The following is a 24,587-nucleotide window of genomic DNA, read 5'->3' as shown; positions in this document are numbered from 1 at the left end:
TGCCACCTTCACCTCTCCTCACCACCCTCTGCCACCTTCACCTCTCCTCACCAACCTCCGACACCTTCATCTCTCCTCACCAACCTCCGACACCTTCATCTCTCCTCACCAACCTCCGACACCTTCACCTCTCCTCACCACCCTCTGCCACCTTCACCTCTCCTCACCACCCTCTGCCACCTTCACCTCTCCTCACCAACCTCTTCCACCTTCACCTCTCCTCACCACCCACTGCCACCTTCACCTCTCCTCACCACCCTCTGCCACCTTCACCTCTCCTCACCAACCTCCGACACCTTCACCTCTCCTCACCACCCACGCCACCTTCACCTCTCCTCACCAACCTCCGACACCTTCACCTCTCCTCACCACCCACCGCCACCTTCACCTCTCCTCACCAACCTCCGACACCTTCACCTCTCCTCACCAACCTCCGACACCTTCACCTCTCCTCACCACCCACGCCACCTTCACCTCTCCTCACCACCCACTGCCACCTTCACCTCTCCTCACCACCCTCTGCCACCTTCACCTCTCCTCACCACCCACTGCCACCTTCACCTCTCCTCACCACCCTCTGCCACCTTCACCTCTCCTCACCAACCTCCGACACCTTCATCTCTCCTCACCAACCTCTGCCACCTTCACCTCTCCTCACCAACCTCTGCCACCTTCACCTCTCCTCACCACCCACTGCCACCTTCATCTCTCCTCACCAACCTCTGCCACCTTCACCTCTCCTCACCACCCACTGCCACCTTCACCTCTCCTCACCACCCTCTGCCACCTTCACCTCTCCTCACCACCCTCTGCCACCTTCACCTCTCCTCACCAACCTCTGCCACCTTCACCTCTCCTCACCAACCTCTGCCACCTTCACCTCTCCTCACCACCCACTGCCACCTTCACCTCTCCTCACCACCCACTGCCACCTTCACCTCTCCTCACCACCCTCTGCCACCTTCACCTCTCCTCACCACCCACTGCCACCTTCACCTCTCCTCACCACCCTCTGCCACCTTCACCTCTCCTCACCACCCACTGCCACCTTCACCTCTCCTCACCACCCACTGCCACCTTCACCTCTCCTCACCACCCTCTGCCACCTTCACCTCTCCTCACCACCCACTGCCACCTTCACCTCTCCTCACCACCCTCTGCCACCTTCACCTCTCCTCACCACCCACTGCCACCTTCACCTCTCCTCACCAACCTCCGACACCTTCACCTCTCCTCACCACCCTCGGCCACCTTCACCTCTCCTCACCACCCACTGCCACCTTCACCTCTCCTCACCAACCTCCGACACCTTCACCTCTCCTCACCACCCTCGGCCACCTTCACCTCTCCTCACCAACCTCTGCCAGAGAGGGTTCACAACGCTCACACAGCAGGACGGGTTCCAATCTCAATAAAAACCTCTATTATATAGTATCTAAGATTTAAAATTTAAAGATGACGTTTATTTATCTTGTTCTGGTCATTTATGGGACTTCTTTACTTCAAAATTGTGGAAGTCTTTTTCTTTTTACATGAGCTGTAAAAAGATAATGGCTAAAGGAAAGGCAGTGTGTGTAATTTGACACCAGCATAATCCTTTTTCCCCTGGAAACTGATCATAACAAGCAAATGGCCATCTACAGCTTGGGGTCCAACGTATTAAGTCCCAGTATGGTCATGTGGAGAGACAGCCGACCGTCTTTACAGTATCACTTTGACTCTTTTTTACACTTTGTGTGATATCTGAGCAATCTGAAATGTTATCAGGAATTACAAATGTTATGACTTTTATGCAGATGCTATTTAGGTTGATCTAATCTGGCTGCAGTGATTCAGCTGAGTGAACACGACCCGATGCAGTGTCATCATTCTGTCTGGCTTCTGGCCAAGCTTTGACTCTGCTGCCTGGAAGAAAGGCTGAAACGTGGGGGGCAGGGGGTGATGGTGGGGGGCAGGGGGTGATGGTGGGTGGTGGTGGGGGCAGGGGGTGGTGGTGGGGGCCAGGGGGTGATGGTGGGGGCAGGGGGTGATGGTGGGTGATGGTGGGGGCAGGGGGTGATGGTGGGGGGCAGGGGGCGATGGTGGGGGGCAGGGGGCGATGGTGGGGGGCAGGGGGTGAGTCCAGGAGGCAGTTTTTCTTTTATTCCGTTGATCCAGGAAATGAAGCTAAAAATGCTGCTGCTGTTAATCTCTGGCAGAATTTCTGATTTGTCAGGAGAATGTGGAATAAGAGAATCAGACCTGGATTTGTTTATCTAAGCTCTTCTTTCCTCTGTGTGTGTGTGTGTGTGTGTGTGTGTGTGTGTGTGTGTGTGTGTGTGTGTGTGTGTGTGTGTGTGTGTGTGTGTGTGTGTGTGTGTGTGTGTGTGTGTGTGTGTGTGTGTGTGTGTGTGTGTGTGTGTGTGTGTGTGTGTGTGTGTGTGTGTGTGTGTCCAGATGTTCCCTGCCTCCACCAGTGGTCAGCTCAAACACTGAGTTGGATACAGCAGTGGAGATGATGGATAAATGAATGAATGAATGTTTGGACTAATAACACTAACAAACTTCACTTGTACTGACGAAAACCAACATGCTTGAATCTTTTGATCTGTTGATCTCAGAGTCTAAGGGGGGCTTTTCCTCCAAAGAGAACCAGGTTCTGGTTCTGGTCCAGGGCCAGAACCAGAGCAGCACCAGGACTTTGTCTTTCCACCACCAAAGCGGAGGAGGTTTGTTTGTCCCCATGTGGTCATTACATACTGAATTTCTGCTGCTTTCACTATATTACATAGTGAATTTCTGCTGCTTTCACTTTATTACATAGTGAATTTCTGCTGCTTTCACTTGTCTGAATCAAAAGCTTTAGCATGAGGAGGAATGGAGGTGTAGAATGATAGAATGGAGGTGTAGAATGATAGAATGGAGGTGTAGAATGATAGGAGGAGGAATGTAGGTGTAGAATGATAGAATGAGGAATGGAGGTGTAGAATGATAGGAGGAGGAATGGAGGTGTAGAATGATAGAATGAGGAATGGAGGTGTAGAATGATAGGAGGAGGAATGGAGGTGTAGAATGATAGGAGGAGGAATGGAGGTGTAGAATGATAGAAGGAGGAATGGAGGTGTAGAATGATAGAATGAGGAATGGAGGTGTAGAATGATAGGAGGAGGAATGGAGGTGTAGAATGATAGGAGGAGGAATGAAGGTGTAGAATGATAGAATGAGGAATGGAGGTGTAGAATGATAGAACGAGGAATGGAGGTGTAGAATGACAGAATGAGGAATTGAGGTGTAGAATGATAGAAGGAAGAATGGAGGTGTAGAATGATAGAATGAGGACTGGAGGTGTAGAATGATAGAATGAGGAATGGAGGTGTAGAATGATAGGAGGAGGAATGGAGGTGTAGAATGATAGAATGAGGAATGGAGGTGTAGAATGATAGGAGGAGGAATGGAGGTGTAGAATGATAGGAGGAATGGAGGTGTAGAATGATAGATTGGAGGTGTAGAATGATAGAACGAGGAATGGAGGTGTAGAATGATAGGAGGAATGGAGGTGTAGAATGATAGGAGGAGGAATGGAGGTGTAGAATGATAGAATGAGGAATGGAGGTATAGAATGATAGAAGGAGGAATGGAGGTGTAGAATGATAGAATGGAGGTGTAGAATGATAGAACGAGGAATGGAGGTGTAGAATGATAGGAGGAATGGAGGTGTAGAATGATAGAATGGAGGTGTAGAATGATAGAATGGAGGTGTAGAATGATAGAACGAGGAATGGAGGTGTAGAATGATAGGAGGAATGGAGGTGTAGAATGATAGAATGGAGGTGTAGAATGATAGAATGGAGGTGTAGAATGATAGAACGAGGAATGGAGGTGTAGAATGATAGAATGGAGGTGTAGAATGACAGAACGCTGCTCTACAGCGTTTATAATGGAAACCTACGTAAACACACTGATTAAAGTTCTCTTTCACATGAAACCATTAAAAGACTCATTTTATGGTTAAAAATCCAGCTTTCATTTCCAGTAGTTTGTAGTTTGTTTAGTAGTTGCTGATGAGGCAAAGGTGTTGCTTCATTCTAAAGTTGTGTGGGTAGAAGAGACCAGTGCAGCGTCTCGTAGGGAGCAGCAGCGTCACCCGACATTGTACAACGGCTGCACTGCCTCAGCCGGCGGGCAAAACGCCAAACAACACATGAAAGTGAAGTTAGTTACAATGATGTTACCATGAAAAACAATGGAAATGCTTCTAGAGTCTAGATCTCAGGCAGCTGACGGTGCAGTGGAGGAGCTCTGCACCTCCACCTCTCAGGAGGCTGACGGTGCAGTGGAGGAGCTCTGCACCTCCACCTCTCAGGAGGCTGACGGTGCAGTGGAGGAGCTCTGCACCTCCAGAGCCGCGCTGCTGCATCATTCCCTCCCATCAGGAACTTCAGAGAGCCACTGATTACTTCCTTCCAATGCTTTACTTTAGTTTTTCTCCATAAACACTCCAGGGCTCCGTGTTCACTGTAGTTTTCTGAAAGCCACTTCGTGTCTCTTCGCCTTGGAAGTCGCGATAACTCCAGAGACAACTCCAGAGGTAACTCCAGAGATAACTCCAGAGATAACTCCAGAGGTAACTCCAGAGGTAACTCCAGAGATAACTCCAGAGGTAACTCCAGACGTAACTCCAGAGATAACTCCAGAGGTAACTCCAGAGATAACTCCAGAGATAACTCCAGAGGTAACTCCAGAGGTAACTCCAGAGATAACTCCAGAGGTAACTCCAGACGTAACTCCAGAGATAACTCCAGAGATAACTCCAGAGGTAACTCCAGAGATAACTCCAGAGATAACTCCAGAGGTAACTCCAGAGATAACTCCAGAGGTAACTCCAGAGGTAACTCCAGACGTAACTCCAGAGATAACTCCAGAGGTAACTCCAGAGGTAACTCCAGACGTAACTCCAGAGGTAACTCCAGATGCAACTCCAGACGTAACTCCAGAGATAACTCCAGAGATAACTCCAGACGTAACTCCAGAGATAACTCCAGAGGTAACTCCAGAGGTAACTCCAGAGATAACTCCAGAGGTAACTCCAGAGATAACTCCAGAGGTAACTCCAGAGGTAACTCCAGACGTAACTCCAGAGATAACTCCAGAGGTAACTCCAGAGGTAACTCCAGACGTAACTCCAGAGGTAACTCCAGATGCAACTCCAGACGTAACTCCAGAGATAACTCCAGAGATAACTCCAGACGTAACTCCAGAGATAACTCCAGAGGTAACTCCAGAGGTAACTCCAGAGATAACTCCAGAGGTAACTCCAGAGGTAACTCCAGACGTAACTCCAGAGGTAACTCCAGAGATAACTCCAGAGATAACTCCAGAGATAACTCCAGAGGTAACTCCAGAGGTAACTCCAGACGTAACTCCAGAGGTAACTCCAGAGGTAACTCCGCCCACTTGATGAGCCGTCTGGTCTGGCCTGGTTCCTCTCTGGTCCAGGAAGTGGAGCCAGGTAGAACCGATTGAGCTCACTTGTTTTGTTTTATTCTCTCTCTGGCCACTAGGGGCTCCAGACTGAAACAATTCTCTCTCTGGCCACTAGGGGCTCCAGACTGAAACAATTCTCTCTCTGGCCACTAGGGGCTCCAGACTGGAACAATTCTCTCTCTGGCCACTAGGGGCTCCAGACTGGAACAAGACAGACGTGAATAAACACCAATAGAGGACGAGGTGACTCAATGTTTTCTGTCTCTTTGGTCTGCATGCGAAGTTCAGGCCAGACTAGACGCAGGGACCTGGTCCAGACCATGAATAAAGTCCATCTCCTGGTTCCTGGACCAGATCACTGTTACAGTCCGTCTCCTGGTTCCTGAACTAAACCACTGTTACAGTCCGTCTCCTGGTTCCTGAACTAAACCACTGTTACAGTCCGTCTCCTGGTTCCTGGACCAGACCACTGTTACAGTCTGTCTCCTGGTTCCTGGACCAGACCACTGTTGCAGTCCGTCTCCTGGTTCCTGGACCAAACCACTGTTACAGTCCGTCTCCTGGTTCCTGGACCAGACCACTGTTACAGTCCGTCTCCTGGTTCCTGGACCAAACCACTGTTACAGTCCGTCTCCTGGTTCCTGGACCAAACCCCTGTTACAGTCCATCTCCTGGTTCCTGGACCAGACCACTGGTACAGTCCGTCTCCTGGTTCCTGGACCAGACCACTGTTACAGTCCGTCTCCTGGTTCCTGGACCAGACCACTGTTACAGTCTTTCTCCTGGTTCCTGGACCAGACCACTGTTACAGTCCGTCTCCTGGTTCCTGGACCAGACCACTGTTACAGTCTTTCTCCTGGTTCCTGGACCAGATCACTGTTACAGCCCGTCTCCTGGTTCCTGGACCAGACCTCTGTTACAGTCCGTCTCCTGGTTCCTGGACCAGACCACTGTTACAGTCCGTCTCCTGGTTCCTGGACCAAACTACTGCTACAGTCCATCTCCTGGTTCCTGGACCAGAACACTGTTACAGTCCGTCTCCTGGTTCCTGGACCAGACCACTGTTACAGTCCGTCTCCTGGTTCCTGGACCAAACTACTGCTACAGTCCATCTCCTGGTTCCTGGACCAGACCACTGTTACAGTCCGTCTCCTGGTTCCTGGACCAAACTACTGCTACAGTCCATCTCCTGGTTCCTGGACCAGAACACTGTTACAGTCCGTCTCCTGGTTCCTGGACCAGACCACTGTTACAGTCCGTCTCCTGGTTCCTGGACCAAACTACTGCTACAGTCCATCTCCTGGTTCCTGGACCAGACCACTGTTACAGTCCGTCTCCTGGTTCCTGGACCAAACTACTGCTACAGTCCATCTCCTGGTTCCTGGACCAGAACACTGTTACAGTCCGTCTCCTGGTTCCTGGACCAGACCACTGTTACAGTCTGTCTCCTGGTTCCTGGACCAAACCACTGCTACAGTCCATCTCCTGGTTCCTGGACCAGAACACTGTTACAGTCCGTCTCCTGGTTCCTGGTCCAAACCTCTGTTACAGTCCATCTCCTGGTTCCTGGACCAGAACACTGTTACAGTCCGTCTCCTGGTTCCTGGACCAAACCACTGTTACAGTCCATCTCCTGGTTCCTGGACCAGAACACTGTTACAGTCCGTCTCCTGGTTCCTGGACCAGAACACTGTTACAGTCCGTCTCCTGGTTCCTGGACCAAACCACTGTTACAGTCCGTCTCCTGGTTCCTGGACCAAACTACTGTGACAGTCCGTCTCCTGGTTCCTGGACCAGACCACTGTTACAGTCCGTCTCCTGGTTCCTGGACCAAACTACTGTGACAGTCCGTCTCCTGGTTCCTGGACCACACCACTGTGACAGTCCGTCTCCTGGTTCCTGGACCAAACCACTGTTACAGTCCGTCTCCTGGTTCCTGGACCAAACTACTGTGACAGTCCGTCTCCTGGTTCCTGGACCAGACCACTGTTACAGTCCGTCTCCTGGTTCCTGGACCAAACTACTGTGACAGTCCGTCTCCTGGTTCCTGGACCAAACCACTGTTACAGTCTGTCTCCTGGTTCCTGGACCAAACCACTGTTACAGTCCGTCTCCTGGTTCCTGGACCAAACTACTGTGACAGTCCGTCTCCTGGTTCCTGGACCAAACCACTGTTACAGTCCGTCTCCTGGTTCCTGGACCAAACTACTGTGACAGTCCGTCTCCTGGTTCCTGGACCAAACCACTGTGACAGTCCGTCTCCTGGTTCCTGGACCAAACCACTGTTACAGTCCGTCTCCTGGTTCCTGGACCAGACCACTGTTACAGTCCGTCTCCTGGTTCCTGGACCAGACCACTGTTACAGTCCGTCTCCTGGTTCCTGGACCAGACCACTGGTACAGTCCGTCTCCTGGTTCCTGGACCAGACCACTGTTACAGTCCGTCTCCTGGTTCCTGGACCAAACCACTGTTACAGTCCGTCTCCTGGTTCCTGGACCAAACTACTGTGACAGTCCGTCTCCTGGTTCCTGGACCAGACCACTGTTACAGTCCGTCTCCTGGTTCCTGGACCAAACTACTGTGACAGTCCGTCTCCTGGTTCCTGGACCAAACCACTGTTACAGTCTGTCTCCTGGTTCCTGGACCAAACCACTGTTACAGTCCGTCTCCTGGTTCCTGGACCAGACCACTGGTACAGTCCGTCTCCTGGTTCCTGGACCAGACCACTGTTACAGTCCGTCTCCTGGTTCCTGGACCAGACCACTGTTACAGTCTTTCTCCTGGTTCCTGGACCAGACCACTGTTACAGTCCGTCTCCTGGTTCCTGGACCAGACCACTGTTACAGTCTATATCCTGGTTCCTGGACCAGATCACTGTTACAGCCCGTCTCCTGGTTCCTGGACCAGACCTCTGTTACAGTCCGTCTCCTGGTTCCTGGACCAGACCACTGTTACAGTCCGTCTCCTGGTTCCTGGACCAAACTACTGCTACAGTCCATCTCCTGGTTCCTGGACCAGAACACTGTTACAGTCCGTCTCCTGGTTCCTGGACCAGACCACTGTTACAGTCCGTCTCCTGGCTCCTGGACCAAACTACTGCTACAGTCCATCTCCTGGTTCCTGGACCAGACCACTGTTACAGTCCGTCTCCTGGTTCCTGGACCAAACTACTGCTACAGTCCATCTCCTGGTTCCTGGACCAGAACACTGTTACAGTCCGTCTCCTGGTTCCTGGACCAGACCACTGTTACAGTCCGTCTCCTGGTTCCTGGACCAAACTACTGCTACAGTCCATCTCCTGGTTCCTGGACCAGACCACTGTTACAGTCCGTCTCCTGGTTCCTGGACCAAACTACTGCTACAGTCCATCTCCTGGTTCCTGGACCAGAACACTGTTACAGTCCGTCTCCTGGTTCCTGGACCAGACCACTGTTACAGTCTGTCTCCTGGTTCCTGGACCAAACCACTGCTACAGTCCATCTCCTGGTTCCTGGACCAGAACACTGTTACAGTCCGTCTCCTGGTTCCTGGTCCAAACCTCTGTTACAGTCCATCTCCTGGTTCCTGGACCAGAACACTGTTACAGTCCGTCTCCTGGTTCCTGGACCAAACCACTGTTACAGTCCATCTCCTGGTTCCTGGACCAGAACACTGTTACAGTCCGTCTCCTGGTTCCTGGACCAGAACACTGTTACAGTCCGTCTCCTGGTTCCTGGACCAAACCACTGTTACAGTCCGTCTCCTGGTTCCTGGACCAAACTACTGTGACAGTCCGTCTCCTGGTTCCTGGACCAGACCACTGTTACAGTCCGTCTCCTGGTTCCTGGACCAAACTACTGTGACAGTCCGTCTCCTGGTTCCTGGACCAAACCACTGTGACAGTCCGTCTCCTGGTTCCTGGACCAAACCACTGTTACAGTCCGTCTCCTGGTTCCTGGACCAAACTACTGTGACAGTCCGTCTCCTGGTTCCTGGACCAGACCACTGTTACAGTCCGTCTCCTGGTTCCTGGACCAAACTACTGTGACAGTCCGTCTCCTGGTTCCTGGACCAAACCACTGTTACAGTCTGTCTCCTGGTTCCTGGACCAAACCACTGTTACAGTCCGTCTCCTGGTTCCTGGACCAAACTACTGTGACAGTCCGTCTCCTGGTTCCTGGACCAAACCACTGTTACAGTCCGTCTCCTGGTTCCTGGACCAAACTACTGTGACAGTCCGTCTCCTGGTTCCTGGACCAAACCACTGTGACAGTCCGTCTCCTGGTTCCTGGACCAAACCACTGTTACAGTCCGTCTCCTGGTTCCTGGACCAGACCACTGTTACAGTCCGTCTCCTGGTTCCTGGACCAGACCACTGTTACAGTCCGTCTCCTGGTTCCTGGACCAGACCACTGGTACAGTCCGTCTCCTGGTTCCTGGACCAGACCGCTGTTACAGTCCGTCTCCTGGTTCCTGGACCAAACCACTGTTACAGTCCGTCTCCTGGTTCCTGGACCAAACTACTGTGACAGTCCGTCTCCTGGTTCCTGGACCAGACCACTGTTACAGTCCGTCTCCTGGTTCCTGGACCAAACTACTGTGACAGTCCGTCTCCTGGTTCCTGGACCAAACCACTGTTACAGTCTGTCTCCTGGTTCCTGGACCAAACCACTGTTACAGTCCGTCTCCTGGTTCCTGGACCAAACTACTGTGACAGTCCGTCTCCTGGTTCCTGGACCAAACCACTGTTACAGTCCGTCTCCTGGTTCCTGGACCAAACTACTGTGACAGTCCGTCTCCTGGTTCCTGGACCAAACCACTGTGACAGTCCGTCTCCTGGTTCCTGGACCAAACCACTGTTACAGTCCGTCTCCTGGTTCCTGGACCAGACCACTGTTACAGTCCGTCTCCTGGTTCCTGGACCAGACCACTGTTACAGTCCGTCTCCTGGTTCCTGGACCAGACCACTGGTACAGTCCGTCTCCTGGTTCCTGGACCAGACCACTGTTACAGTCCGTCTCCTGGTTCCTGGACCAAACCACTGTTACAGTCCGTCTCCTGGTTCCTGGACCAGACCACTGTGACAGTCCGTCTCCTGGTTCCTGGACCAAACCACTGTTACAGTCCGTCTCCTGGTTCCTGGACCAAACTACTGTGACAGTCCGTCTCCTGGTTCCTGGACCAGACCACTGTTACAGTCCGTCTCCTGGTTCCTGGACCAAACCACTGTTACAGTCTGTCTCCTGGTTCCTGGACCAGACCACTGTTACAGCCCGTCTCCTGGTTCCTGGACCAAACCACTGTTACAGTCCGTCTCCTGCTTCCTGGACCAGACCACTGATACAGTCCGTCTCCTGGTTCCTGGACCAGACCACTGTTACAGTCCGTCTCCTGGTTCCTGGACCAGACCACTGTTACAGTCCGTCTCCTGGTTCCTGGACCAGACCATGAAGACAGTCTGCCTCCTGGTTCTTCTATGAGCGCCGTCAGTGCTGATCGGTGAGATCAGTGACGTGTCACGTTTTGGAGTGGCGTAATGACGTGGCTCTCGCTTGGCTCCGTTAACGGTGGAAAAACAACCGGTTCTTTGGTGGTGCTCATTTTAGAACTGGCCTTGGTACTGGCCCTGACCTAGAACCTGACCTAGAACATGAACTAGAACTTGGTTCTTCCTGGTGGAAAAGCCCTAAATGAGCTGAGCTGATCGAGCAAAGTCAGGTTAGGAGACACACACACACACACACACCAACGCACGCACGCACGCACACACACACACACACACCGAGTTCAGAGCCCATTGTTATTTTGTTGGCATTAATATATTTCAATGGAACAGAATCACAGTATATTAATACATTTTATTTAAAAATAAAAAATGCCCCTTGAGTCCAGGGAGGGTGGCACCCTGGCGCCTCGAGTCCAGGGAGGGTGGCACCCTGGCGCCTTGAGTCCAGGGAGGGTGGCACCCTGGCGCCTTGAGTCCAGGGAGGGTGGCACCCTGGCGCCTTGAGTCCAGGGAGGGTGGCACCCTGGCGCCTTGAGTCCAGGTAGGGTGGCACCCTGGCGCCTTGAGTCCAGGGAGGGTGGCACCCTGACGACCTCTACTGGCCGCCACTGCTCACTACCATGTATGATGACAAGATCAAAGGCGTGATTGAAATATTTCACCCTCTGTGTCTCATCATGAAATCAATGTATTGTTAAGGCTCAACATGTGCATGAGCATTAACGTGTCCACTAGAAGGGTTTGATCTGAACTCAGGGTAAAGACTTCAAAGTCCTCTCTCAAAGGTCCACCATGTTTACCCCCAAAGTATGGTCAGTGCAGCCTTACCTTAAAGCTGCTCCACAGTTAACCCCCACTGTATGGTCAGTGCAGCCTTACCTTAAAGCTGCTCCACAGTTAACCCCCACTGTATGGTCAGTGCAGCCTTACCTTAAAGCTGCTCCACAGTTAACCCCCACTGTATGGTCAGTGCAGCCTTACCTTAAAGCTGCTCCACAGTTTACCCCCAAAGTATGGTCAGTGCAGCCTTACCTTAAAGCTGCTCCACAGTTAACCCCCACTGTATGGTCAGTGCAGCCATACCTTAAGAAGATGACCAAACAGTAATATCAGACAGTCCCAGATGTTTGTTGTGGTTCTGCTGCAGCCTGTTTGTTACGTTGACATGCTGTTTGGTTTGTTGTTGAAAGACCAGAACAGTAAATACTTCAAATACTACTCCAAGCTTGCGTTGCTAAATTAGCATGTGCAGTTGTCCAGTCTTTCAGAGCCAGACTGGACGGTGGTTTTACTGGGAGTTTCTTCCCAAACACATAAAAGCCACAACAGCGAGGCTCCGCTCATGTTTCTTCTTGCGCCATCACGTCGACTCACATTGTTGTAGGCTGCGATTCAGCTGGCGTTTCCTTTGTAGAGTCTCACAGCAAACTTCCTGTGGTGGCCTGAATGTCTTAGAGTGGTGTCGTACCGCGAGGCAGTCTACAGGAGCCTCTAGGGACAAAATACCTGTTTCTGGGTGTTGCTGTTTGTGAAAGATCCTGATGGTCAGTTGAACCTGTGCAGTGTAAAGTCGGTGCTGCCTCTTCTCTTTTGAAATGGTGTCACATTTGTTTGGGACGTGCATTTGGGGGATGGACGGCTGAACTGGCAGTGAGTAGGGGCTGGTCTCAGTCCTGTGGTTTCAGTCCTGTGGTCTCAGACTGCTCTTCACTGTCACGAACACTGGAATCTGAACACTGGAGGACTGTGGTGTCCCTTGTCCGCATTCTGGATAGAAGGGTTGAGGTGTGGACAAGAGACACTGTGGTGTCCCTTGTCCGCATTCTGGATAGAAGGGTTGAGGTGTGGACAAGAGACACTGTGGTGTCCCTCACTGGAAAACCCTCACCACAGAGACGTATGGAGATGAACTCCTTCAACCACCTCATATGTCCACAGGGTGAGACCCGACACTGACAACGTGTCTGTCCCCACAGAGTCCACTTCCCACTGACCAGGAGCTGAGAACATCAAATCAAAGCAGTTTTTATTGCAGACAAGATGTTGCCTATTCCTTCATGACGTGTGCTGCGCTGCTGCTCATGCCACTAATGCATGTTGAAACACAGGTGGACATTCAGCAGCCCGGAACAGCTCGTTGGACAAAACAGTGAGAGGACATTCAACGTGATGACGTTCAGCTGACAAGACGCAAGAAACTAAAAAATAAATGAGAGAGAGAGAGAGAGAAAAGGCCAAAAAAAGAGTTTGTGAGATAAAGAGGATGCCTTGACCTGTAGATCAGTAACCAGCCACTAGAGGGAGCCAGCCGACCATGTGTGTTTGGCCACATTGATCTGGACAAATCCACTGAAGCAATGAGCAACGGTGGTGAAGTGACAGCAGCTTCCTCACAGCACACTTCTGCTTTAGTCACTTCTCTTCACCCTCATCTGGTCTCTGCTCTCACAGCTTCCAGTTTGAAGCTTTGTGTCGTTTCAAGATGTGTGATAAACTGTGCTAATTACCTGCTGAGGGAATCTACAGCTACTTTTCTATTGTTGTTAACAGTTCATTAGGTCAAATCCTGCCAGTGACATCACGCCTGCATTACAATCATTTTTGTTTCTAATTGGGCTGTTATTGAGTCAGGAGGCTGGAGGGTTGTTCTGGAGCTGGGAGCCATTCCTCAGACCACATACACACACACACACACACACACACACACACACACTGACACACTCTCACACAGACACACACACACACACACAGACACACACACACACACACAGACACACACACAGACACACACACACACACACACACACACACACACACACACACACACACACACACACACACTGAAAGGCTAGGCCTTTGCGATGGCTCATGGCATCGAGCTCCTTATTTAGACAAAAAGCTGCAGAGTCACATCTCTGAGATCAGAGAGGAAAGGAATCCACAGTCATCATAGGATGTTTGTTTTCCAGCGACACTTCAGTATATCGGGGCTGTGCAGGCTGCTGATCCTCCTGAAACATGGCTCTACTGCTCCCTCTAGTGGTGCTGCTAGTTATCACTGGGGCCAGTGAGGGCCACATCATGTCCGAGTGAAAGCCAGAAAAGAGCAGAAAAGTCAAGAACAGGACGGATAAACAAGACTTTGACAAAAAAGGCAATATTTTTAGATGTTTGTATGTAAATAACGTGGCCTTTATACTCCATGCATCCAGCAGAGGGTGCTGCTCTGCATGGACATACTGGCCAGATACAAGAAGAAGTGAGTTCTCTCTTTCTCTCTCTCTCTCTCTCTCTCTCTCATTGCTAACAAAAATGGTGACAGCAGGAGCCCCCAGGTCCGTCCCAAATGTCCCTCCTGTCTCCTGATCTATCACTTCTCCTGAACCTGGAGGGTTTTATGTAGAGGCCATGATAACGACTGTCTGGATCCTCAAGGAGCAAAGTGAAGGAGGCTTGTTGCTTCCTTTAGAGCCTCCTTTAGCCTAGGAAACACTGATGCTTCCTTTAGCCTAGGAAACACTGATGCTTCCTTTAGAACCTCCTTTAGCCTAGGAAACACTGATGCTTCCTTTAGAACCTCCTTTAGCCTAGGAAACACTGATGCTTCCTTTAGCCTAGGAAACACTGATGCTTCCTTTAGAACCTCCTTTAGCCTAGGAAACACTGATGCTTCCTTTAGAGCCTCCTTTAGCCTAGGAAACACTGATGCTTCCTTTAGCCGAGGAAACACTGATGCTTCCTTTAGAGCCTCCTTTAGCCTAGGAAACACTGATGCTTCCTTTAGCCTAGGAAACACTGATGCTTCCTTTACCAAAGGAGATCAGCTCCTGCTGCCCCACAATTCCTTGCAGCGACAACATTTAAAGGGCCGGCTCATCAGAGCGTTCAGAGAAACTCAGGATGAGTGAAAAAGGAGCAGATTATGTAAATGACCAAAGAATAATCTGCTGGAACAACTTGAAATCATCTAAAACCCAAAAGTACTTTTTTCGTCCATTTTCAGAAACTTGTAGTTCTTTTACCGCCACAGCAGACGTCACTGACTTGTGCCGCCGTCGCTTTATTATGATGTCACTAAGTGAAACTGTCTGACTGTCACACCAACGTGATCGCCTTTCACTAACTCCTTTCTAACACCTTTCCTTAACTCCTTTAGGAAGCCTCTAACACCTTTCCTTAACTCCTTTAGGAAGCCTCCTAACACCTTTCCTTAACTCCTTTAGGAAGCCTCCTAACACCTTTCTTTAAGTCCTTTAGTAGCCTCCTAACTCCTTTAGTAGCCTCCTAACACCTTTTCTTAACTCCTTTAAGAAGCCTCCTAACACCTTTCCTTAACTCCTTTAGGAAGCCTCTAACACCTTTCCTTAACTCCTTTAGGAAGCCTCCTAACACCTTTCCTTAACCCCGTGACGTCATCCAGGATGTAAAGTGGATAAATAAGATAGACGGACCCCCAGACTCTGTTCATTACAACACTGCCCCCTGGTATCTGCCAGTGGTACTGCAGTGTTTGCTCCGTGTGTGGCAGCTTCCAGGGACCTCCAGGTTAATGATAATATCATTAAAAACAGTGAGTCATGCACAGGAACATGTCTGGGAGTCATGTTTCCTCATGGTGCATGTTGAGAGGCTAACAATGTTCCAATGTGTCCTAGCAGTGAAGATGATGAAGTGGGCTGAATGCCAGGAAGCTGTTGGTAAAGCAACCGTCTGATGGTTCAATCTGCTGATAGGACTTCAGTTGCAGCTGCAGTTATTGCCGTTTGTTGACTGTGACCGAGCTGCAGGAGAAGAGTGGCTCCTGGTGGGGTCGGTGCAGGAGGAGGAGCACCGAGGAGGTCAGGGTCTGGCTCTGGAACCTTTGTAAAGACAGGCTGAGTCCAGAGACGTCACATTCAAGGTTCAAGCTGAAAAACTCCACAAAGAGCCACAAAGCCACGGAAACTAAAGCTGGACAACGTGGAACGCCATCATGCTGCAGACACAATCAAATGAGGAGCCCACCTCCTCCTCCTCCTCCTCCTCCTCCTCCTCAGGGTCTCAGTGAGGAGGAGGAGCCCACAGGGCAGCTTCATGCTGCTGCAGCAGGAAATGCAGTGTTCCTCTGCAGAGCTGCAGTTTGTCCTTCATCCTGATCACTGAGCCTCAGCAGCTTTTATTGACTCTTGATGTTCTTGTCCTGTTCAGTTTGCTTCTCTTCTGCTGCCTCGGTTCCACCAACACTCCTTCCACTGAGCTGCTGATCAGTTGTTGATCAGTTGTCGATCAGTCTGCCATGATTAGACGTTACATTCAGACTCACACCTGGACCACATTTTTAAATACAAATGCAGATGTAAAAAGCTAAAGTTAGTATTAAAACAAACTGGTCTTGAAGGAAAATAGCCATTAAGTGAGGAGAGTTTAAGCTGCTTTTAGACATTTTGATGGGCTGATTCCAACTCAGTTTCACAATTCAGATGTTCTATTTTTCTGGGAGAAATCGGAGGTTTTGTGGCTCTAATCCTCTTTCGTATGAGTCATTAAAAAAAGAAGTGATTTCACTATTTTTAGTACAGTTGGATTTTATGTGTCACCAGACGTCATGGACAGACTGTGACTGTTGAGAAAATGTGAACAATGAAAATCAAAAGACTTGAGAAGTTTGTTCACGTGGTCCGTTTGCCACAGAGGTGAGGACTAATCTGATATCATCGAATCTGTCAGAAGGCCTGGTGAGACCCTGGCGAGTTTCAAAATGCTGCTCTCAACCTTTTCTCCTTCATGAAGATCGTTTTATTATTGTCACCGATGTTTAGCACGTGTTGTTTGTATGTTTCCTGTCAGCTGTTTTTCTCTATCATGAAAGTGAATATAATACAGATTATAATGTCCAATGTATTTGAAATGTTTTAGGTTTACTTTAACTTAAATTCCCCACAAATGTGTTCTTACTCATTTGTTCTTATGAAACGAGTTTCTAAAGCTGCAGACGTCTTGAAAACATGTTCCAGCCTCAAAAGGATGTTCTTCTCATGATCAACTTCAATGATTGTGGTTCCTTCTTAATGTGTCTCCACACTTTATTAACAACAGTGATTCTGAGAACAGGATGAAAAGGTGTGAACAAAAGACTTTCTGTACGTCCCAGTGGACGTTTTCTGGATACATTCTTCATAAAATGAGCTCGAAAAGATGAAATATGCTGATTTAAAGGTTTGCAAGATGAATCATTCTGAAAATGTAGATTTGGAAAACAAACACATCTTTAGGTTTTTAAACTTGAAGGTTTTTTTTCATGTCTAAACTTGGTGAACAAACACCTTCAGCACAGCTTGTTGGAAAGTTTCTCAATCCATAAAGTTGTCAGAAGTTCACAAGTGGTGACCCTGTCCGGGCCCCCGGGCCTCATGTTGGGCAGCCTGGTCCGGCGCAGTTCGGTCCAGAACGACTCCCTTCCTTTGTTATCCGCCTACTTCCCCCCGCCGCTGCTGGAGGGTTATAAGCGGCTGTCCGCTGATCCTGTCTTTCTTGTGTCCCGGTGCAGAGCGGCGGACAGAGAGACGCAGAGGAGAGAGAGAGAGAGAGAGAGAGAGAGAGAGAGAGAGACACGCAGACTCCACCCAGAAAAATCCAGCGAACCGACTCACAGCCGAGGCCATAAAAATGAGTGGGTCCCACCCCCGGAGCCACCAGAGCGCCGCGCCCGCTCCCAACGCTCTCTCCCCGGACAAGGACGCAGAAATGCCCGCCACGGAGAAGGACCTGGCCGAGGACGCGCCGTGGAAGAAGATCCAGCAGAACACGTTCACGCGCTGGTGCAACGAGCACCTGAAGTGCGTGAACAAGCGGATCGGGAACCTGCAGACGGACCTGGGCGACGGGCTGCGGCTGATCGGGCTGCTGGAGGTGCTGAGCCAGAAGAAAATGTTCCGGAAGTACAACCAGAGGCCCACGTTCCGCCAGATGCAGCTGGAGAACGTGTCCGTGGCGCTGGAGTTCCTGGACAAGGAGAACATCAAGCTGGTGTCCATAGGTAGGTGATGACGTGACGCGCACCTGGCTCCAGGTAGGTGATGACGTGACGCGCCGGCAGACGGACTGACGCTCCTTCAGCTCCTCCTGCGGGCAAAGTGAGGCGTAAAAGTACTGATGGAATAGAAAGTAACGCACTTTCTCAAGTTACCGGGCTGCTGGGTCCAGGTCCTGCTGGGTCCGGGTCCTGCAGCGCGTCCCGGGGCTGCTGGGTCCAGGTCCAGCAGAGTGTCCCGGGACTGCTGGGTCCGGGTCCTGCTGGGTCCGGGTCCTGCTGGGTCCAGGTCCTGCAGCGCGTCCCGGGGCTGCTGGGTCCAGGTCCTGCAGAGTGTCCCGGGACTGCTGGGTCCAGGTCCTGCAGAGTGTCCCGGGACTGCTGGGTCCAGGTCCTGCAGAGTGTCCCGGGGCTGCTGGGTCCAGGTCCTGCAGAGTGTCCCGGGACTGCTGGATCCGGGTCCTGCTGAGTCCGGGTCCTGCTGGGTCCAGGTCCTGCAGAGTGTCCCGGGACTGCTGGGTCCGGGTCCTGCTGGGTCCGGGTTCTGCAGCGCGTCCCCGGGCTGCTGGGTCCGGGTCCTGCTGGGTCCAGGTCCTGCAGTGCGTCCCCGGGCTGCTGGGTCCAGGTCCTGCTGGGTCCGGGTCCTGCTGGGTCCGGGTCCTGCTGGGTCGGGTCCTGCAGTGCGTCCCCGGGCTGCTGGGTCCAGGTCCTGCTGGGTCCGGGTCCTGCTGGGTCGGGTCCTGCAGTGCGTCCCCGGGCTGCTGGGTCCGGGTCCTGCTGGGTCCAGGTCCTGCTGGGTCCGGGTCCTGCTGGGTCGGGTCCTGCAGCGCGTCCCAGAGCGGCTCACTCTCTGAGGGGTGTTGCTCTAACTGATCCATCATGACCGAACTGGTCTCGCTCGCTCTTTCTTTTTCCTGGTCTTGGTCTCTGGACAGAGGACCAGAGGAGACCTCATGGTCTCTGGACAGAGGACCAGAGGAGACCTCGGTGGTCTCTGTCCAGAGGACCAGACAGTGTCCCCTGTCCAGTGTGTCTCCTGAATGGACCCCAGAACCAGATCAGGAAGGTTCAACTAGAAAACAGTGAAGACTGAAAGTCAATAGTCCAACTGACACTAGTTCTACCACCTGGACCGGACCGGGTCTGGACCGGACCGGGTCCAGTCGACAACAGTCATGGTTCTACCACCTGGACCGGACCGGGTCCAGAGCAATGCATTTTGGGTAATAAACAAAGCTGGATTTATTACCCCAACACTGGTGTGTGTGTGTGTGTGTGTGTGTGTGTGTGTGTGTGTGTGTGTGTGTGTGTGTGTGTGTGTGTGTGTGTGTGTGTGTGTGTGTGTGTGTGTGTGTGTGTGTGTGTGTGTGTGTGTGTGTGTGTGTTGCTGGAGCTCTTCTCTGAGTCATGTAATCTGAGGATGAAGGGGTCTTCTGTCTGTCTCTGTCTCTGTCTCTCTCTCTCTCTCTCTGTCTCTCTCTGTCTCTGTCTCTCTCTGTCTCTGTCTCTGTCTCTGTCTCTGTCTCTCTCTCTCTCTCTCTCTCTCTCTCTCTCTCTCTCTCTCTCTCTCTCTCTCTCTCTCTCTCTGACTTCCTCCTTTCTTTGAGACACACCCAGGCAGCAACATTCACCACAAACGACCAAAGTATCGTCTCCACTCTTCTCAATATGACGCCTGCTGCCTCGTCTCTTTCACACATCAACAAACAGCATCATCAATGTGCTCACTTTGCTACAAACTGCATTTTATCTGTTTGATCTTTGATCAATAATATGGAACGTTTCTTCATCTTCTTTAAGCTGAAGCATCAGAGGAATGATTGTCAAACCTCCACCGTCTGTCAAACATCCACCCTCTGTCAAGCCTCCACCCCCCCGTACCTCCACCGTCTGTACATCCACCCTCTGTCAAACCTCCACCCTCCATCCTCGGTCTGCCCTCCACATGACCTGGTGCTACGTCAGGAACATCCACTGTGACCGTAACATTCTTGAGGTTTTATAAGATTACAAGATATAGAATATCTTTGATAAACTTGTTTTCACCCCTCAGGTTTGCAGTGCAGTGTAGTGTAGTGTCGTGTAGTGTAGCATCATGTAGTGTAGTGTAGTGTAGTGTCGTGTAGTGTAGCATCATGTAGTGTAGTGTCGTGTAGTGTCGTGTAGTGTAGCATCATGTAGTGTAGTGTCGTGTAGTGTCGTGTAGTGTAGCATCATGTAGTGTAGTGTCGTGTAGTGTAGCATCATGTAGTGTAGTGTCGTGTAGTGTCGTGTAGTGTAGCATCATGTAGTGTAGTGTCGTGTAGTGTAGCATCATGTAGTGTAGTGTCGTGTAGTGTCGTGTAGTGCAGTGTAGTGCTAGTGACTCTACTGCTCCTCGATGTGACTCTACAGCTCCTCTAGTGACTCTACAGCTCCTCTAGTGACTCTACTGCTCCTCTCTAGTGACTCTACTGCTCGTCTAGTGACTCTACTGCTCCTCTCTAGTGACTCTACTGCTCCTCTAGTGACTCTACAGCTCCTCTAGTGACTCTACAGCTCCTCTAGTGACTCTACTGCTCCTCTCTAGTGACTCTACTGCTCCTCTCTAGTGACTCTACTGCTCCTCCCTAGTGACTCTACTGCTCCTCTCTAGTGACTCTACTGCTCCTCTAGTGACTCTACAGCTCCTCTCTAGTGACTCTACTGCTCCTCCCTAGTGACTCTACTGCTGCTCTAGTGACTCTACTGCTCCTCTAGTGACTCTACTGCTCCTCTCTAGTGACTCTACTGCTCCTCCCTAGTGACTCTACTGCTCCTCTAGTGACTCTACTGCTCCTCTAGTGACTCTACTGCTCCTCTCTAGTGACTCTACTGCTCCTCTCTAGTGACTCTACTGCTCCTCTCTAGTGACTCTACTGCTCCTCTAGTGACTCTACTGCTCCTCTAGTGACTCTACTGCTCCTCTCTAGTGACTCTACTGCTCCTCTCTAGTGACTCTACTGCTCCTCTAGTGACTCTACAGCTCCTCTCTAGTGACTCTACTGCTCCTCTCTAGTGACTCTACTGCTCCTCCCTAGTGACTCTACTGCTCCTCCCTAGTGACTCTACTGCTCCTCTAGTGACTCTACTGCTCCTCTCTAGTGACTCTACTGCTCCTCTCTAGTGACTCTACTGCTCCTCCCTAGTGACTCTACTGCTCCTCTAGTGACTCTACTGCTCCTCTCTAGTGACTCTACTGCTCCTCTCTAGTGACTCTACTGCTCCTCCCTAGTGACTCTACTGCTGCTCTAGTGACTCTACTGCTCCTCTAGTGACTCTACTGCTCCTCTCTAGTGACTCTACTGCTCCTCCCTAGTGACTCTACTGCTGCTCTAGTGACTCTACTGCTCCTCTAGTGACTCTACTGCTCCTCTCTAGTGACTCTACTGCTCCTCTAGTGACTCTACTGCTCCTCTCTAGTGACTCTACTGCTGCTCTAGTGACTCTACTGCTGCTCTAGTGACTCTACTGCTCCTCTCTAGTGACTCTACTGCTGCTCTAGTGACTCTACTGCTCCTCTAGTGACTCTACTGCTCCTCTAGTGACTCTACTGCTGCTCTAGTGACTCTACTGCTCCTCTCTAGTGACTCTACTGCTCCTCTCTAGTGACTCTACTGCTCCTCTAGTGACTCTACTGCTCCTCCCTAGTGACTCTACTGCTCCTCTCTAGTGACTCTACTGCTCCTCCCTAGTGACTCTACTGCTCCTCTCTAGTGACTCTACTGCTCCTCCCTAGTGACTCTACTGCTCCTCTCTAGTGACTCTACTGCTCCTCCCTAGTGACTCTACTGCTCCTCTCTAGTGACTCTACTGCTCCTCTCTAGTGACTCTACTGCTCCTCTCTAGTGACTCTACGGGACCTCTGTCATGTCCAGTTCTTTAAACAGTGACTCTATATCCAAACATGTTTTCTAGATGTTTTCCAGATGCTTTCTAGATGGTTCCTTGGCGGTTCCTAGATAGATGGATAATTACTTTATTCATCCCCGAAGTGAAATTGTCTTGTTGCAGCAATCTGGTACATACGAATATTATAAAATACAATAGAATAGTAATAAAAGTAAGAAATAAAAATATCTCTGTATAAGACATAAAGTAAAGCACAGAACGAAACATGGGCACTTGGAAATAAGACGAGATAAAAGCAACATAAATAAATAGATAGTAAGGTGTAGTGGCAGAGCCATTAGAAGTAGGCATTATATAATAATAATAACCATAATAAATAAAAGTGTGAAATAGTGTATAATACTCATGTCTAATACTACTAATAATGGTAGCAATAATATAACAATAACAATATGGTAGCAATAAAATAACAATAACAACTATATATATATATATATATATATATATATATCAGTAATTATATCAATAGTAATTGTATACTTATAATAATAATAATAATACAATGGTATTAGTGTACTTGCACATGTATAAATATATGTATATGTACATGCAATATGCCATATGAAATATATGATATAATATAAGTATCAATGTAATTTAGTCCAGGTGGTGATGATTGAGGCTCTGACGGAGGTCGAAGAGTTAAAAAGTCTTATTGCCGTGGGGAGGAAGGACTTCCTGTAACGTTCCTCAGAGCAGCAGGTTCAATCAGTCTGTTGCTGAAGCTGCTCTTCAGCTGGTCCAGTGTCTTGTGGAGGGGGGGGGGGGGGGGGTTGTCCATGATTGTCCTCCACCACCTCCTCCAGGTGACCAGCTGGTCCAGTGTCTTGTGGAGGGGGGGGGTTGTCCATGATTGTCCTCCACCACCTCCTCCAGGTGACCAGCTGGTCCAGTGTCTTGTGGAGGGGGGGGGGGGGGTTGTCCATGATTGTCCTCCACCACCTCCTCCAGGTGACCAGCTGGTCCAGTGTCTTGTGGAGGGGGGGGTTGTCCATGATTGTCCTCCACCACCTCCTCCAGGTGACCAGCTGGTCCAGTGTCTTTTGGAGGGGGGGGGGGGGGGGGGGGGGGGGGGTTGTCCATGATTGTCCTCCACCACCTCCTCCAGGGTGACAAGCTTGGAGCCAACAACAGACTCTGCCTTCCTGATCACTTTGTTCAGTCTGTTGGCGTCCTTTGCCTTGATGCCCACACCCAGGACACCCAGGGCACCCCAGGACACCCAGGGCACCCCAGGACACCCAGGGCACCCCAGGACACCCAGGGCACCCCAGCAAAAAAGATGGCGCTTGCAATGACAGACTGATGGAACATCTACAAGCATCTTGTTGCAGATGCTTGTAGATGTTTTCCTAGATGGTGTTCCTTAGATGGTGTTCTCTCGATGGTTCCCTCGATGGTGTTCCTAGATGGGGTTCCCTCGATGGTGTTCCCTAGATGGTGTTCCCTCAATGGTTTCCCTCAATGGTTCCCTGGATGGTTCCCGGATGGTTTCCTAGATGTTTCCCTAAAAGAATTGCAAGCAATTCTGATTCTTCTGAGCAATTCTGAGATGTTTCCCTCGATGGTGTTCCTAGATGGTGTTCCTAGATGGTGTTCCTAGATGGTTTCCCTAGATGGTTTCCCTCGATGTTTACCTAGATGGTGTTCCTAGATGGTGTTCCTCGATGTTTACCTAGATGGTGTTCCTAGATGGTGTTCCTAGATGGTTTACCTCGATGTTTCCCTCGATGGTGTTCCTAGATGGTGTTCCTAGATGGTTTCCCTCGATGTTTACCTAGATGGTGTTCCTAGATGGTGTTCCTCGATGTTTACCTAGATGGTGTTCCTAGATGGTGTTCCTCGATGTTTACCTAGATGGTGTTCCTAGATGGTGTTCCTAGATGGTTTCCCTCGATGTTTACCTAGATGGTGTTCCTAGATGGTGTTCCTAGATGGTGTTCCTCGATGTTTACCTAGATGGTGTTCCTAGATGGTGTTCCTAGATGGTTTACCTCGATGTTTACCTAGATGGTGTTCCTAGATGGTTTACCTCGATGTTTCCCTCGATGGTGTTCCTAGATGGTGTTCCTAGATGGTTTAGTATGGATCGTTACTTCATCTCTTTGTTTCTTGTTTATTTGTGGGTTGTATAAAGTCCCTGTCTGACCTGGTCTGCCCCCTGGTGGCTGGAGGGAGAACAGCTGGAACAATGATGGCTGTTAAACATGTTGACCTCTGACCCACAACACGACTCCAATAACAATTTAACAGTGGATCCAAACAGTGACACAAGAGGAAAAGCATTGATCTGCCTGAAAGAATGGAGAAATAAATAAACAGCATTTGTTGAATGTTGTCATCTAAAATTGAGAATTTTTGATTCAATTCAATAAATGTCTCATAGTGATTTTACTTTCATACTGATAAAGTAGGATGTCCCATACAGTTTCAATAAGTACTAGAATATAGCGGGTCATTGCGGAGTGGCAGTAGGACACACATATTCTACTCGCCGGTCTTCTGCTCCAGCGCTTCACTCCCTGCTCTCCTTCAGGCTTTTACCAAACCGTATGTTTATTGCTCATGTTGATACGAATGAAGTGATGTGTGTTAATGGTGAACAAAGAATCATCGTCTCAACCTGAGGAAACAAACTCAACCTTCATTTCCAGAAACGGTCTCAAATGCAGTGAGACAGACGGCATCACTTCCTGTTGG

General features: G+C 50.2%; 1 protein-coding gene across 1 annotated transcript in view; it reads left to right on the top strand.

Annotated features, from left to right (window-relative positions):
- The window catches only part of LOC308130993 (filamin-A-like), a 98,156-nt gene that overhangs the window by 8,045 nt on the left and 65,524 nt on the right, over nucleotides 1-24,587 (top strand). Inside the window, 1 exon segment of the mRNA XM_080521201.1 lies at nucleotides 17,475-17,963. Within this exon segment, the coding sequence (XP_080377327.1) occupies nucleotides 17,594-17,963 (370 nt within the window). The 5' untranslated portion in view covers nucleotides 17,475-17,593.

The sequence above is a fragment of the Blennius ocellaris genome (assembly GCF_963422515.1).
Source record: "Blennius ocellaris genome assembly, contig: SUPER_5_unloc_1, whole genome shotgun sequence".
Taxonomy (NCBI): Eukaryota; Metazoa; Chordata; class Actinopteri; order Blenniiformes; family Blenniidae; genus Blennius; species Blennius ocellaris.
The sequence above is the reverse complement of the archived record's forward strand: the minus strand, read 5'-3'. Positions and strand labels throughout refer to the sequence as shown.